Below are 18119 nucleotides of genomic sequence, written 5' to 3' on the forward strand. Positions count from 1 at the left end.
ACTGCGCGAAGCTAGTTCGTGGTTGAAAGCTGCAACGAAGCGCAAGGCGTGCAGAGTTGCAGCAAGAAATTATGAAGCGCATAAGGAGCGCCCTGTTGGCCGTCGCTTATGATAGCTGCCGGTGAATGTGTGATCCGGGGGCAGCAGAGATCCACCGTAATGACGACCGAAGAGACGACCGAGCAGCCCCCGGTAGACGACTGCCTGAAGGAACGGAAATGGTGGTGCTTCCTGCTGTCGAGCATCTTCACTTTCCTTGCCGGGCTGCTGATCGTACTCCTCTGGCGTGCGTTCGCCTTCCTCTGCTGTCGCAAGGAACCCGAATTCTCCCCAAATGACCCGAAACAGAAAGAGCAAAAGACGAGCCGCCAGGGCAAGGAGTTCGAGGGGACTTTTATGACCGAAGCCAAGGATTGGGCCGGTGAACTGATTTCTGGACAGACCACCACTGGACGTATTTTGGTAAGTTTCTCATTTATAATCTACTCTCTCTCTTACTTCTCTCTTGCTTTATCTTTCACGTACTCTTTGTCTTCCTACATTCTCTGTCGCCCTTTCGAACACCTTGGATCTGGTTCAAGCTTGAAATTACCGCTTTAATATCCGTTTCTTGTAGATATTTCATAGCGAAGGAGAGAGAGAGAAAGGGAGGAAAGATATGTTCGCAAATGTATTAATACGATTACCATCTATTTATTGTAATACTGTCTCCTTTCGTATCGGCTGTGCACGCTTCAATTTCATATTGCACAACTAATATAGTCATAAACGGACTTGATTATACGCGAAATGTTTCAAGTTGGGACATTAAGATTTCCCTGGTTAAAAGGAATCGGAAAGATCCATGTTCTGGTACTCGAGTGTATACCTATTCGATAAGAGGTTGGTTTCAATTTTGCGTTCTTTGAACATCAAACAATAAGGGCGCAGGAACGCTGGTAAATGTTCCTTCTACCACTTGCATTTTTAACGTATGTTTACGTTCATTCGGTACTGCTTATTCGAGTAGAATTGTAAACGCGATAGAATAAAGCACAGTTAATAATTCGTTCGTGTTATTTCATCGTTAGGCTTTAAGTTGTCGTTTCTCTGTCGAATTCATGTGTTTCGTTACAAATATATTGATCGGAGTTTCGGAAAGTTCAGCTCTTTCTGTCGATAGGAAGAATTTCTTTCGGCTTTAAGTTGTACCTACGTAGTCGTTATTTCGAAATATAGAACGCACGGGAAAAGGACGTAGATTAATTGAGAAACGTACAGAGGCATAGAGAATCGAAAGTGTGTGTTAGTTGTAACACGGTGTTCTGATTGTTTGTGCGCGATACAATGTGTGCGAGATATGAGGACAAGGTGCGAATTGTACTTTGTAGGTGTCTGAAGTCACTTCTTCTGCGTAAATCTTTTGTCCCTGTTACGATAAACACATCAAGCTGTGTTTTCAAAAGGACAGATAGCGATACGTGAAATATAATGTACAACGAAGAAAAATAAAACTATTACAATTTATTGGATTCGCTGGTCGGAATATTGTCTTCCCAATAATCTCGTATGTGACAAAGTGTACACTACCGGCCAAAAGTTTGGAATCACCTCCCACTTTTTATCGATATTAAATCTGCTGCTAATTTTTTATAGATTTCAAGTTTATCTCAATTTTACATTTGTCAATTTATCTCGTATCAGTTGATTCGAACGATAAAAAATTCTCAAAGTCGCTGACTTTTTTCTGCAAATTTTTTTGTAAATTCCAATGCTCGGTGATTCCAAACTTTTCGCCGGTAGTGTATATCAGTTTCTCTTATTACGAGAAATTTACGTGTCTCTGTACTTGTGTCGGTACCAATTTCATTAAGTTTTTGACAATAACAGTAATAACGTTAGTCGGTAGGTATAGTAATTATGTTAATTTGTCTAATAGGTTTTGTAAAATACATCTCCTAATATTTATCATAATTTGAGACGAAAATTTCATGTTAATCATGGGTTGAATGGATTGTATGTGTAAATGTATTGGCGGCTGTAGGTATGGTTTTCCTTTTTTTAAGTAACTTTCCAGGTAGAATTTCATTTCGCATTTCTTCATTATTATTGTGCTATCGGAGCAAATTACATTATATTCAACGACCATCAACTGTACTTGTTATTCTGAAACGTTGCGGTACAGTTTGACGATTCTATTTTATCTGATACAAAAGCATTAGTCATTTAAACAAGCTGAACTATAATAAAAATCTAAGGTATTTACGCGGTAGAAAAATCTAACGGCATGCGAAATTAATAAAACGATTGCACCGTTAAATAAACTTCATGCGAATACAATTGTCTGTACATTTTTATTATTATTTCCGATTGTATCCTGCGATATAAAGATTGGATCAATAAATGCACACATGATGTGTTTTGCAATAAATTCGATATAGATTTAAGTTGCATTAAAAGGGAGAAAATTTGCGATATTTGCGTGGACTTACACTATTCCTTAATATTATGTACATTCGTATAAAAAAATATACAGGGTGTTCCACAGGTTTTCGTGCAAACATTTCTAGTGTGTCGTTCAGCTGAAAATCAGACTACAATGTCACATAAAAGTGTCCATAGATTAAAAAGTTACAACAAAAATAGGAAACTCGAAGTAAATGCTGTAAATCTATGTTTGTATTTTGAAATTACCGCTGCCTTGATATCGGCGTAATAGACTTGTCTTGATTTTGTCTTCCCATACAATGTTCATTCTCTCAATTAATTCATTTTCAGTACATACTTCCGTATTACAAACTTTTTCGTTTACGGTCAAAATCTACATAGATGTGTAAGTTCAAATGACGCAGGAGGGCAAGATTCCATTGTTGGAATAGTGTTCGTTACGCCACCTTTCACATTTTTGCCCCAACTGTTTAACGAAGCATTTCTGGACTCTTTTATACGACATTTTAGCCTTATTGAACAGCTATAGAACAGACTGGCAAAGCTTTTACGGAAACCTGTGGGACACCCTGTACAGAAAGTGAGTTTTCGGCACGATTTAGCACGAGTATCGTAGGTGATGACCTAGTTTTCGTTCGTGGAACCAGCGCGTCGTTGACTGAAGTAGAGGGGTACTTTCTACGCAGTGCGTGCTTCATGCTGCGGGGCGTGTTTACTGCCTTTCCCTTTTTCCAAGCTCCTCGAATTCGACTTTGCTTGTTTTATTTGCAAACATTCGAAACGGGGAAAATATTAAATTCCGTGTGATATTAAAGAAAAGAAACATAATTCTCGATAAAGTACACTTCGGCAACATAGCGAACGTTTAATTAACAAGCGTGATAACTCAAAGAAACTTAGGGGTAGGCTTTTCAACATGTTACTTCGACTCTGAGTAAGCGTAACGAGAAAAGTACGAATTCAGACATCTTGCATTTACGTTCTTAACGTTCTTTTAACCCCACGTAGGCAAATATATTTTCTGACACTCCGTAGACCTAATTTTTTTACTGTTCTAGGCTCAAAAGAAATCCAACAAATTTCCGGGATACTTACCAAAGTCTACTACATTACACAATTGTTCGTTGAGTCAAATATTTCAAATCTTTTTCTATAAAAATAAAAATTCTTTCCGAAGAAGTAGAAGAGTGAAATTTGGCTTGGGTCATCAATGACCCAGGTCGCTGCCCGACGGTTAATTATCCATCGACGGTATTTTTTATTCGTGTAAAAGTATGACTAAAAAAAAATTAAGACTAAAAAATTGGTCAAATCTTTATATCGCTGCTTGACATTGACAGTGATATAAGAAAATTTGTAAATTTTACAGGAAAAGCAGTTTAAAGTCTGCATTTGACCAATAGTTCAATACTGATCGTATAATCTGATCTGCTCTCTGGTATGAAACTAATGGAGTTAGAAATGCACTGTTCTAGGTGACAAAACTACTGTACCTGTGGAATATATCAGTGCAAAAAGATCAAAATTGAAATTTTTCAGCTATGCCACTACGAATGCTAACCAGCGATATTACACTGATGTTAAACTTGTACCGGCATGTCAGGACAGTATTTGGGAGTATGAAATTAAACATAGTAGTCGTATATTACACGGTTATACATGGTATCGGTATTAGGGACGTTAATTATTAGTCATTCTGAATCGTTTCAAGGTACGTGTCATTTAAATACGTAAACACGGTGTAAACAAGGGTGACTCTTCATGTTCCATAATAGCAAATCCATTGTTGCTTAGTTTGTGTTACGTTCAGTATTTGTTTAGTACTTTGTAAGAATGTTTTTACAGTCGGACTATGTATAATACCTTTTTCAAAATTTTCCCTCCTAGTCCTACTGTTTGTTGGGGCAAAAGCCCGGGCTTTGTAAATAAACTCTGTAATTAAAAATGACGCTGTAAATAAACAATAAATAGGCTATTGCGTAGAAGAAAGTTAAATGCTTTTCAAATTAATTTGATAATAATTTTGTTGTTGCAACTGTAACGCATAAATAACGTGTTATTTCGTGTTTACGAACGAGCTGCAAGATTGGGAAAATTTTTTAGTAATGTCTATCTTTTAAAGACAGCGGATTTTAAGTGTTAATAAATAATTGCAATATCGAGTAGAAATGATTGTGTGTAACGATTATTTTTCAATATTTGAAGTATGGATTATAATTTGGTTTTAATTCTTTATTGCTAACCGTTACTTTAGGCTAGATCTACGATTATTACAATTTTTCTCGGTTTACTGCTAAGTGTTTTTATTTATATTTTTGTTATCTTAAATGTATTGATATAAAATTGTCGAAAGATGTAATGATACTTTTAGAATTAGCGGGAAATAAAAATTAGTTAATTTCTAAGCAATTTATATTTAGTCGATACATCAATAATGTAATATTTCATCTAACGACTGATTACTTCGAAAGTAACCCTTCCTTGGTAATATTTCATGAAATTTTGCATTTTCGATTAGCCTTTTCGGGAAGGGAGGACCGTTACGCGGTGAAAACGGAAATGATTTCACTGTAAAGAACCGTACGTTAGACGATTTTGCTTATTCAATCTAAGTAAGGGTAACGCAAACTGTTCTACATACAGTGGGTCAAAAATGTATTTGTACGTTCAATTTTTTTGTAATAATTTTATGTGAAGAAATAGCATATTAATACAATCTACATTTTTTTAGTACCTTATTATACACAAAAACAACATGCTCGTTTAGGAACGATAATAATTTACCGTTGGGAAATAATGCAAGAAGAGAAACTTATGATCGAACATTTCTTCATCCTTGTACGCGTATCGCAACAGTACAACGTCACGAATGTAAGCAGACGTTGTTGATATCATTATCCTCGACCTAAGTATACAGGTATTCTGTGGTCTAATTTAAAAGAGAAACCGTGGCTCGTAGAATCAGTGGAGTACCAGTATATTCTGCGAAAAAGAATTATTTCTTTACAGAAATGGAATTATAGTAGACCCGCGTGTAACACGGGTTCATATAACACGGATTCGTATAATAGGATGCAACATGGTACATAATTTTGAAATATTTCAATTTCAATACGTTTCTCACCTTTTAAGGGGTCATTCCAGTGTGACACTTTCAAAATTTCTATCTTTTTTTTGCATTTTGCCAAAATGTACGTATTCAAGAATGTACAGCTGCTTCTTGTAGGAAGCGCAAAGTGTTCTTTTGTGTCTGGCGATAGGTCGTGGGCGAAACGAGGATTTTCTTCTCTTCTTGGTGTTTTATCATTAGTAGGTAAATATAGCAATCGAATTTTGGACATGGTCGTGAAGTGAAGCAGCTACGAAGCTTGTGAAAAGTGGAAATGTCAAGAGAATACAGTTGAGTTCGAGACGCGATTCGAGAATCATCAAGATGTGTGCTAAACAGAAATAGTGCCGTGAAAAAAAGCACGGTGCCAAATATGCCTAGTACATAGGAGACGGAGACACGAAGATATATTAAAACGTAAAATCTCGACCAACGAGAAGTCCCAATATTCACACTGCCCGTCAAAGGCCGAATCTTGATGCGAATGGCGTACGAACGAGGCTGCAATATCATTAGAGAAACATCATCATCCACCCTCTCTCAACGACGCAGTCCAAATGATTTTTAAACCTATTTACGAAGAGCTAGCATCAGATGGCTTACTGGAAAGATTTCTCATCTCTAATACTGGAAATAACGAAAGCTTTAACTCGTGCGTATGGTATCTTGCCTTAAAATACATCTTTTGCGGCAACAAACTGTTAGAAATTGCCATTTAAGCCCATCTTAAAAATAATGGACGTTATGAGCGTTAAAGTTGGTTCAGAAGCCATCAGACTCGCGGGGACGCAGCATGACTCACGGGTGCGCACCGCTAACCGCCACAGTTCCGATGCTTCCAAAGAAGCCGGAGTCAGCAAACACTGCGAGGAAGCTGAAGGTATCCTATACGGAGCTGGGATTGCCAGTTAGTTGTAAGTATGTGTTTCTTGTAAACATATGTACTTAAACCTTTAAGCGCGTTTTCCTCGAAACGTTATCTTTTCACCTGGCGCAGGTGAAAAAGTATCCAACCGATCGCTCTGAAATTGTAACGAGTTGTTCTATATACCAGTGGCTCTGGCCGGAACTAGAATTACGTTTTTATGTTGCGGTTATCATACTTTTTTACGTTGGAAAATTGTCGAGAAATGTGAAATTTCGATACTTACAGTTTCAACACGTGCCATTTTGTTAATTTTCAACGTAAATGATATTTTCTAGTTCTCGTAGTAATTAGGAGTTTATTCGAACTTTTTGTTTCAGATAAATCTACGAGGTCAAATCACCTGCGCCACCGAGATATTTATTTTGGAATGCGCCACCATTGCATCGCAAAATAAAAAAACGTTAAAAAAATCAATTTTAATACTTTTAATATTGTTTTACATTCTTTACGAGTATCTTAATAAACCACAAAAAGTTTCACACTATTGCATTTTTTATTCACTGAGAAAATAATCATTGAAGATTGCTCAATTTTTCGGTCATCACACTGGAATGACCCCTACGTGCTTTCAAAGCACTGCTTTGTAGGGATCTAGAAATAGATTAATTTTACTAGAAAAAATCTCATTTTTCTTGGACGTTTCGAAGTATTAGTTGGGATAATTGAGGTAAGGAAGGCAGCATAGGAGAAAGGTATTAATATTCAACAGGATAACAATCCTAAGCTGCAGGAAAACAAACGATTGTTTATTGTATAATGTTCTTAAGGAAGTTATTATATGTACCACTTTAATCCTTGGATGTGAATCCTATAATGAATTTATGACATATATTAGATTTAGGTACAGATCAGAAAAAGGAAAATATCTAATACAAATGACCTAACCTAACCTAACCTTAAAAATCGCTCTTATAGAGGAATAGTCAAAAATTTAAATCGATACTACAAAAAGACACGCAGTCAATACCAAAGAGGCTAGAAACTATTATCGACGCTAAGGGAATGCATACGAAATGTGGAAAACATGTTTTGTAATTATAAATGTGAAAAAATATATAAACTTACTACAGAAATTATAAGATTGCAAATACTTTTATAACCACGTACTTTCCATTTTTCTTGCATTCTTTTTGAATGATGAATTATTGATGTTTCTACACGAACTTACTGTGTTTGTGCATAATGAATAATGAAGTACTAAAAAATGTAGATTATATTAATGTGCTATTTATTTATATAAAGTTTTTACGAAAAAACTGAATCCACTGTATATTTGAAAAATTTAGTTACTTTTTAAACTTCTGAATTGTAGATTTTTTCTGGTTTCATAGAGTAGATTGAGAGAGAAACTGTCTGTATTGTTTAATAACAAACTATCAAGTAGTCAAGATGACGGTTTGTTGATTTCTTACAAAAATTACTTGAATTTATAATAGTTCATTTTCTGAAGTTTCTCGTAACCTTTCAAAAACCAAGAAAAACCGCACGAACTTATGGACCAACCAAATAGATAATGAATCTCACGGTACTAAATATTAACTGGTTTAAATACTTCAACGATTTAGCATTCACTGGAGAATAACAATTCTGAAGCTGTACCATCGTTTTGATGTAGCGGTGATGGTGACACCACTACTGTTTATGTTTTAGTCTGTAAGTTAAACCAATGGGAATACGTAATAAGTGTATTACGTGAACGCAAGCAATCTACTGTTCACTTAAAATTAGTATGTAATATGAAGAACGTTATTGTTTACAAAAGCCAACGATATTGTATAGTGCCTATGGTGGTTGGTTATGGAAAGAGGAATAAATAGAGAGAGGATACAAGCGGAAAAGGAAAGAAGAATGCATTTATTCCTGGGCTTTCTAAGTATATTCGTTAGTAAGGCTAGCTAAGAGATCCGTGCTTTAGACGCGGGGGATGTTAAGACTCGCGTTAGAAGTTGTATATATAGTAATAGGAGCCTTGGCAAGGACTAGTGAGAAAGGTTAATGGTCCGTCCCTCTGGCGGTGAAGCGTAGCAGGTATCGCTACAATACCCTTTTGGCAGTGGTTAATGGTCCGTCCCTCTGGTGGTGGAGCGTAGGAGGTACCGTATTAGTGTGCTATCTTTTTGTCACGGAGTGTAGATTTTGAGATATGTTAACTCTTGCGTTACACGAGCCGTACACCTTAACGACAGAGTGTAACATTACTTTTCTCGTTATTTTCACAGTTCTTGAAACAATACAACAAAACAATTCGATATAAGTAAAATGCTTACTCTGGAGATATCAAGCTACTCTATGTTCGAAATTTTTATGTGTGACTATAGTCATCGGTAGGATATAGCGAACGTTCGACGATGGGTGACCATATTCACCTCTAGTAAAAAAAAAAGGGTTAAATTAATACCTTTATTAAAGATGTCCAAATGCTCACATATTGTTGTTTCATTGTTTTCCTGATCAAATCCAGGCGATTTATGGTCATTGTTAACCGAAATACTTGAATCTGTCCTGTTAAATTTTCTAGAGAATTAAAATGCCCATTAGTATGTCTTATTTTTTATGTAATCCTATAGAAAACAAAATCCGCCGTATATGCCGATCAAGGTGTTGAATTTAGTGTACCCAAATACTTATTTCCGTACTTACATTTGTATTGTGTGATAATCCGTGCACTCTGTGCTAATACAACCGTGTTCGTAGTACTCTAAATTTAATCGACTTTGTAAAAATTGTCGATTCCTTTCATTATTTAAAACATTATCGTTAGAAAATATAGATCAATAATATTGGTGTTTAAAATATCATATAACATATTAATGCTATAAAAATATTTTCAGAAGAATAGGGAAACTCAAAAATTTCACATATGAATTATATTTACTCGTACGCCATTTTCTTAATCAATGTTTTCTTTGTTCTACCAACTCACGAATTCAGCTTTCATAATTTAAATAAATTCACATTCAAGCACATAAATTCCGTAAAAATGAAAGAATATTAAAAAATAACACCAGTGGTAGCACCTATATAATATTAAGTCCTATTTATTGATTAGTACTTCTTTCAAACTTTAGGTTTTTTATGGCCCAAATAATTTTCTCCTTGAGTGTAACCACAGAACGAAATATCAATCAATTTTAATGGTAAAGTGAAATTAAGAAACAATCTATTTACAGTCTCTTTGACAAGAGCACGACCGACATAAATTAAGATCTACTTATTGTAATGAAGTGAAAATAATTGTGCAAATTCTACTTGCTAAGTACTGCGACGCTTTTATATTAATAACTGGACCAATCCTCATGGTTGTCTAAAATTACCTTACTGCGTGTAGGCATGCTTTCAACTAAATTGACCGCGTATTCTCGGGATAGGGACCTCCATATTAACTGTATCTGTTATGTTAATTGTTCTATACTCCACACACGTTTTTCTCGCAGCTTTAGCCTCACGTATATCCAGACATTTTCGATTAGGCTTGCGTTTGGTGACTGCGATGGCCGATCTAATATATCAATGCCATTTTCTGGTTTCCATTGTATGCAGAAGCGACCTCCTGTGTTTGGGATCATTATCCTCTTGCAAGATCCAATTTTCATTTCTTCCTTCAAACCATTTTACTGTTGATGGCAAAAGAGCTGTTCTATAAATTTTCAACATTCTTTTTGCGTTTAACCTTTTAACGTACCGTTCCAATTGATGCCATCCGCGGAAGCCACTATAGTGGCGTTCCGCCGAGACCCTCTATTTTTACGGAACGCCACTATAGTGGATTTCGTGGATAGCACCAATTTGGACGGTACGACACTATAGTGACTTTCGTGGATATCATGATTTTCGACGGTATTATACGTTTTTTGCTTTATTTCGCATTTGTTTCGCCTAAACCACATTTCCTGGCAATATCGAAGCTGTCGTTGAAGAGTACACGTGTCAGAGAATCGTCATGAACGATTTTTGTGCCATCCGCGGCCAGGCGCGCCGTCCAAGGGGTACCCACTTGCGGACGAGCGCGCCGTACCTAAAAGGTTAAATTACCCGTGAGAACGAATAATGTTCCAAATCCTTGTTTGAAGAAGCAGCCATAAGCATGCACTTTTGCTGGATGCTTAACTGTCTTTTTGACCAATGTGTTGATAGGTGAGAACAGGAATGACAAACTATAGACTGTGCCCAAAATGCAGCTTCATCTGAGAAGATGACGTTATAGTAATTGCGATCCATGTTAGGCTCGCAAATACGGTATTTGACTAAAAATGTCGTTTCCTTTCGAAAATCAGAAAAAACTGACACTTTTTCTACAACGTCTCATTGAAGAAGGGTCAAATTTCCTGACTATTCCCGGCTTTTCCTGATAATTAGATACTATTAGATAAAAATTATGCCGGTCAGGCACTTGTTAAACAGACTGTAACTGAACATTATGTCAATTCGAAGAAATCCAAAATCGAAAGAAAATATTAAGAAAAAGAACCGATAAATTTACCATAAAATTTCTACAGATAAGGATCCTCAGCATATCTCACTCATGTTCTGTTGTTTAAGTTGATGCAAATAGCTGCAGGCAAAGGAAGAAATTACTTACGTAGAAAATTATGTGTATGCTCTTCCACTTTAGGAAAATATTGAAAAAGCTGCAAAACCTATTTACGAGGAAAACGTATTATCTCGAGATGAATTATTAGAAACGTGTCTCGGTGCACATACAGGTCCATGTTACTACGAATGCCTATAAATATTAACATAAATAAAAATGATATAGTAGCAGTTGTACGCTTATACAATAATTCTTTAAAATTGATTTTCTTGGAAATGGAGATTCATATGTGAATCATTTTTTTCACAAGGAATTACCGCCTGTCTAAACGTACCACGATTCCTGGCACACCCTGCATATTAAATGGGTTTCCTCTGAGCGAGAGTGTTGTTTGAAAATGTGTTTAACCCTTGTGTATGGAGTTTGTAAAGTTACAGGAATAAAAATGGCTAGTATTTAAAATGAAACATCAGTACATAATATAAATGGTCAGTCGATTAATACAAAAACTGTCAGTATTTTCATTAAAATATTAGTAAACGTAATAATTTGTGAGTATTTTAAATAGATGGTTAATGTGTATAATAAAATGTCCTAATCTAACGAAAGATTTAAATTTTATTGACAAAAAATACATTAATACCGACCAAATAAACAAAATTGTACTGATAAAATGTGATTTAAGATTGACAATTAATTATTTATACTGACAAAAATATTCACTTTGACTGACTGTTTATTTTAAAAAATTCTTACCATTAATTAAAAAAAAAACTGACCAAATATAAGTAAATTTTGGTCCAATTGACCTAATATCATATATTTATAAGAAATGAATATAAAAAAATAAAACTTAGTTCATTTAGTCATTGCGGCTTAATATTGTAATGATTTATTAAACTTGTACAGTATAATTTTAATATTATTTTGAAATTATACGAAACACTGTAGCTTATCTTGCTGATTCTCGGCGAAACGATAAAATGTTTTCTTTTCGCGTTCGGCTAATTCCATGTATTGCATGAACACTCCATAATATAGAGTTGTCTCTTGATTTATAATATCTAAAATTATTACATTCCATTCCTATGCAATCGTTTAAAGGAAGGCTGTCTAAACTTTCGTCGGAATCTGAGCTTTCTTTACTTCTGTTTCTGTTAAATAATCTTCTTCTACATCAGTCACATCGTCAAAAATATCTTTACCGTACTATAAATTTTGTTACTTATCGAGTTACAAGCACTACCAAAAATAAAAATAGGTATTGCAAATATTAGGTCATCCCACAAGTTCGTGTCGAAAACGAAAAATATTTTAATGAAAATCCAAAGAAATTCTATAGCGACGACATAATGGTCTTACCAAAAAAAAAAAAGAAAAAAAGAAATTGTGGAACGAGAAATTTAATTGTTTGTTGGAAATTTTTATCTGAATTTTATGCGATAATTTAGCACATACTGTTTGTTGGCACGCTATCGTAGAAAATCAAATTATATTTTGAAGCTCGTTGGAATATAAAGAATAGCGTGTTGCACCAGTCTTTAGAAGCCTCGAACTGAACTCATGATGGTTATATTTCGGAAAATAAAATTCGTTCGTGATGAAAGAATATGCGACAGAAGGAGCATAACGAAAGATCATCAAAGTCACAATCACCAAAGCCACTAACTATGTACATTGGATCAAATTGACCCAAAAATTCCATAAGTATGCATGAGAAATATAATTGGTTTCCATTAAAAGAAATGTACAAGTTTTGTTCTTTTTTGTAAATATTAGTAATTCTTATTAGATATTTAACGATACAAAAAGTTTCAGTCCAAATGATACATTTAATAACAGAGGAAAAAGAATTTGTGACTTGATTTTGGGTCAAATTGACCCAATTTTCGTGCGAGGGTTAACCATACGCTGGACATGGAAGAAGTATAATATACAGGGTGCGACACTGTCTCTGATTACTTTAATTATCTCCGTTATTTTGAAAGATAAATGAAAAAACTTTATTCACGGCAGTTGTATAATATCCAGGGGACTATAATATGCTGGTAATTATTTTTTGAGTGTGGAAGATTTTCCGATATTTTAAGGTTACTGTTGCGTCGTGCGCTTCGAACAAGTGGTATGTTCGAGAGTGGTGGCGCAGGATTGTCGCTGGTTCGTGGTGCGGGTTGTTTGTTGGTATGAAGTCGTGGTGTGGTGAGGTTGCACGTATTTTATTATGTTAAATGAAAAAGACTTTATTTTGAAGAGTGGTAGTTTATGCGGTGTTTGTCTATTTTCCCTTTTTGATCTGATGTGCGCCGCGTTGGTGCGCTTATTTATAAAAAGGTTTAGGGGTATAAGGTGGTGGTCTCCGCAAATGGGAACGGGTCTACCCCCTTGGACGGTCCTCCTTGGCCCGCGAGCATGCCGCCCACCCTGGAATTTCCAAGTTGGCAGGGTGGCGGTATGTCGCGATGGCCGGGGAATGAGGCCCAAGGGGTAGCCCGCGACTTTGGGCGGTCAGGGAGACGCGAGAGGTTTTATGACATGTCTATGTCTATTGAATGTTCACGAGTGGGCACCGGGAAGGTATATGGCCCGCAAAAAAGTTATTTTTCTGCAGCCATAAAACTCTTCCTGGGCTTCGTGGGCAATTTGAAAGAAAAATTAATTAACGCGAAGAAGAAAAGGGGTGCATTCAAAAATAGCGTAAACAGGCGTCCATGTCATAAACCCAATCCCTAACAGTTACCTCTATTCTTTTAAATGACATGCTATACTTTTCGGTCCCTAACAGAATAGCGGATGTTTAGACGATTTCAGTGACATGTAATATAAGGTCAATTGACGTTAAACAAAGGAGTAGGAGTAAAGCAATGATTCTGACACCAGAAGAGGTGCTCTAAGGCATATAAGGCATTATAGACATGTAATATAAGGTCAATTGACGTTAAACAAAGGAGTAGGAGTAAAGCAATGATTCTGACACCAGAAGAGGTGCTCGAAGTGGTTTCCGTTTGCATCGACGCAACTCTGTAATCGTCGTACTGTTGAAGCACTTCTTGTCACTGCCGGACTGATTCTATCGTATGCTACGATAATTCGTTGCTTCATGTCTTCTGGCGTTGTCGGCTTTTCTTGGTACACAATATTTTTGAATCTACACTCCTTGAAGTCCACACGGACTGAGCTCCTAAAGGAACTGGCCACAGAGCGGTGAAGAGAACTTTGAAACACAGCACGGCACTTACCCCAGAACCTCAGAACAGAGAGAATCTAAATAGTAAATTGGTCATCGTATTCTAAACGAATCTATGTATTTCTAACATATCATAGTATCTACCTTTTGAAATGCTTCTTATTTCTCCGACGTCGGTGTTCTTCAGTTCCCTCAACACCCTCGCCAAGTCGAGATGAAACTGAACGAAGAGATAGTTCGAACGCTGTTCTCAGGGCTAGCCGAGATCTTGTCTAATTACCGAAATTTCGAACAGAATAATTAGCCGAATTATGTTACCGATTACCGAAATTGTACTTTTATGCGGGTTCTTCTCGCGAGCCAAGTTCGTAGAGTGGTCCCAAACTATAAAAGCACAGTCGAAAATTGTAGCGGAGTTTATTTTTATCTACTCTCTGTTTACAAGATTATAAAGTGAGGCTAATACGTATGCGGCAGAGAAGAAAGTACAGGAACGATTTGACGAAGGTGGAAAGCGATTCTGGACGCTGACCGAGTCCGGAATGCTCCTTTTCTAGGAGACGGGGGAAGAAAACTTTGGCAAGGATACTGAGGGCGAGAGTTAACCTGTACGTGAGAGGCTCACGTTGCAGCTCTCCATAGTCTCAGTACGATATTCGTTGAAGTCTCAAAGAATATTTTTTTTCGTTATAAAATTTGTTCAACTTGAAATTTTTGTAGAGCCGCTTGGAGTAAGTCCGCCTTATGCTCTGAAACAATGTAAGAGACGTTAGATAACCTGAAGATGGATAATTGGTGTAAAAAGCCATGCATGGGCATATACGTGCAGGAAAATTTTCGAAACACCTGCAAAGCGACAAGGAATTCTATCTTTTTAGTTAAAAATGTGTCCACTTTATGTCGTATTGAAAAGCTAATGTTGCCCAATCAACGTGTACCCAAATACCTATCTAAGACTTCTTTGTTTCGTATCGCCGCGTTTGCTTACTTTAATGTACCTCTATACAGTTACTTTTATTATTCGGACACTCGTTTGAAGAGTATAACTTTTTTTAAATTGAACCAAACGATTTGAGTTTTTTTGAGAAGTTAGGAGCTGTTTTGAAAAATTTTGACAATATTGCACTTTGTGGAAATCGCGAAGAAAATAGTAAAGGTCAGTTTTACAATTTTTTTATCTGCGAATGTAATGATAAATTCAAAACATGCGTTTTGCAGATTTATGTCAGTTATATAGGTACATGCTGAAAATTTAATTGAAATCAGTTAACGTTGCTACGACCTATAAAGAGTTAAAATTTGCGAAAATCGCAAGTTTTCTAAGACTTTCGGTCTATGCTGTAGTAAACCTAAAGATTCTTACATCTTTCTGCACTAACCGATATAACTAATCAGGTGATAAGGTAATATAACGTATGTAAAAAATAAATTGCACAAATTGTCCTTATATATCTTTTATAACATTTCACACTTAGCCTGGATACTATACATATAGGTAACGGAACATCAGGAAAAAAAAGTATGAAGACAAAGATATTTCGTTGGAATTTAGCTGACACATGTGTAAAGAGTGCAACTTCAAAATCACAAAAACCACGAGATTTAGATATCTTTATTAGCTCTTAATAGTTACAAGGATTTAGATCGTTATTTGCAAAAAGTACTTTGATATGTACTTGAAGTAGTTACATTTTATCGTCGATCTTTTTGTTGCTTAACCCTACTGCGTTCTTCGTTTTGACTGTACACTTACGACTTTTGGGTCAAAAAGGATCTAACAATTTTTGTTTCCAACGCGACATATGTACCTAGACAATAAACGTTTAAAATAATGTTAAGGAACGTAAACTTGGTAACAGCAAAAATGACTAAAAATATAAAAAGGCGGTGGGTCAGAAAAGACCCGAAGACCGCTCTAGGGTTAAGTGCAGATGATTTTATCTACGATTTACAACAAATTTTCTTCGAAGAAACAAATTCTATATTAAAGTTAAACTGATACGTGCGAAAATAGTTAATTATTAAATCCTTGAAGTGATTAATTTGAATTTAGTAAATATAGAGATATATTTCTTTTCATAGAGATTTCTTTTCAACCCAGCTAACTGGAACTATGTGTACCGCAATTGCATTCATTGTTTAAAAGTTCTAGCCTGGTAGCATATTTACTTTAGGACTTGAATTATCATTGCAGTTCTCATTTACATGGCCTGTGCACTACTTTGTGGAAAGTACTGCATCATTTTTATGCTTCCAGTTAATTTCTATAGTTTGCCCCATTTTAATAAAGTATACATGTGTTGCATTGTAAGGGGCATGCTTCGTAAATAAATTGTATAAACGATCTAGTTTATAGTTCGCTGTGAATATTTTAGTTCTATTTTTTACCTACACATGTGTTTACTTATTATTCGTACTATAAGAAAATATTAAAATAACTTTTGACAAGGATTTTTAAGGAAGCAAAATTTCAAGTTTCAGTAATTGTCATTATCATTGCAATCATAACAATCATTGAAATAAATGTTTTGATGACACTGTGTTATCTAAGATTATGTTCTTTATGCACTCAAGTTGAAGTACATTTTGATCATCGATTGTAAGGAGGTAAACATCGTACTACTAGTACCATTTCGCAATACTAAAATGAAAATATCTCACAAATTAACGACTTCTCGGCGTAAAAAGTTTAATAATTTTTCTACACGGAATGATGAGTTGCATCAAATTGATCTCTACGTTTCTACGTACAAAAAAAACTACCGACGTCAAATTATTTCTCCCTCGAAACCATTTAACTTTTGTTCGAAACATTTTTCAGTGTCATGAATAATTTCGGAGATATTCGCAGGGATCGATTTAAATAGGACACCCTGTATACAGGGACCGATAGGAATGTTTTTTCGTCACACATGATACTATTTCAAAGGATCTTCAAGGTGATGACCTTAGATTTTTTTCTGTCTCTTTTTAAAATAATTTTTCAAGACCGCGTTTAATTTTTTTATGTATAACTCTACAGTTTCATTTTGCCTATTGGCTAGCGGGCATTGAGGCGAATTCAACGACCACAACATAATACATTTTTTTATGTATAACATTTATACATAAAAATATTAAACGTGATTTTGAAAACTTATTTAAGAGAAGGACATAGAAGAAATCTGTGGTCACTACCTTGGAGATCTTTCGAGACCGTATCCTGTGCGACCAAAAACATTTTGAGCGATTAATCCCTATACTCGTTTATAGTGAAATTATTTCAAGTATTTTTAACGAACACCAATTTTACATAGTCTATGCAAGTTTACACGAACTCTTATAATTAGTAGCAAAAAACTAATTGGTGGATTTCGGTTAAATATAAAAATGACATAAATTGCAGTTGCATTTCAATTAAAACACTTTCGTGTGACACCGGAAGTAATTCTTGCACAAAAAAAAAGTTCTCAGTGTACAAGATTTTTCGACTTTGACATATCTGAAACAAAAATGCCGCGAGGGACCGATTATGTAATAGTTGAGGTTAGGTACCCATCCACTCTGGTTGAAAAATACCAAAGCGTAACAAAATGGCGGCATGTGAAAGTCGCGCTTCGAGTTTTTGCCCAAAAATCGTTGTTTCTCAAACCCCTAAAAAATAATAATTTTTGGAGTTTCACAATTATAGAGGATGCTGCTACGTATATCTGCTTACACGTGTACCGAAGGTGTGCGCAAAATTTCAGAAAAATCCGTTGGACAGTATCTGAGAAATCTTGTTCAGGCATTTTCAAAGTGTAGCTTCGAAAAAAACGCGTTTGAAGTTTTTGAAAGAATGATTCTTAACACCTGTACTGGAATCTTATTGGGATCCCAGTCAAATACTCATCGCTCATAGCGGCGTCAATTTGTCGAATTTTAAAAAATCCTTTTCAGAGATATATTTCCAAAGGTTCAA

The 18119-nt window shown here is 35.5% G+C and overlaps 1 protein-coding gene across 1 annotated transcript in view; it reads left to right on the forward strand.

The window, feature by feature from the left end:
• Positions 1-6: 6 nt before the first annotated feature.
• LOC108573794 (calcium-activated potassium channel slowpoke) overlaps positions 7-18119 on the forward strand; it is a gene marked incomplete at its 3' end in the record, with an annotated part of 119647 nt that continues 101534 nt past the window's right edge. Inside the window, exon 1 of the mRNA XM_017936268.1 lies at positions 7-462. Coding sequence (XP_017791757.1) covers positions 109-462 — 354 coding nt within the window. The remainder of the gene's footprint in view (positions 463-18119) is intronic.

Source organism: Habropoda laboriosa, unplaced genomic scaffold (genome assembly GCF_001263275.1).
Source record: "Habropoda laboriosa isolate 0110345459 unplaced genomic scaffold, ASM126327v1 scaffold178, whole genome shotgun sequence".
Taxonomy (NCBI): domain Eukaryota; kingdom Metazoa; phylum Arthropoda; class Insecta; order Hymenoptera; family Apidae; genus Habropoda; species Habropoda laboriosa.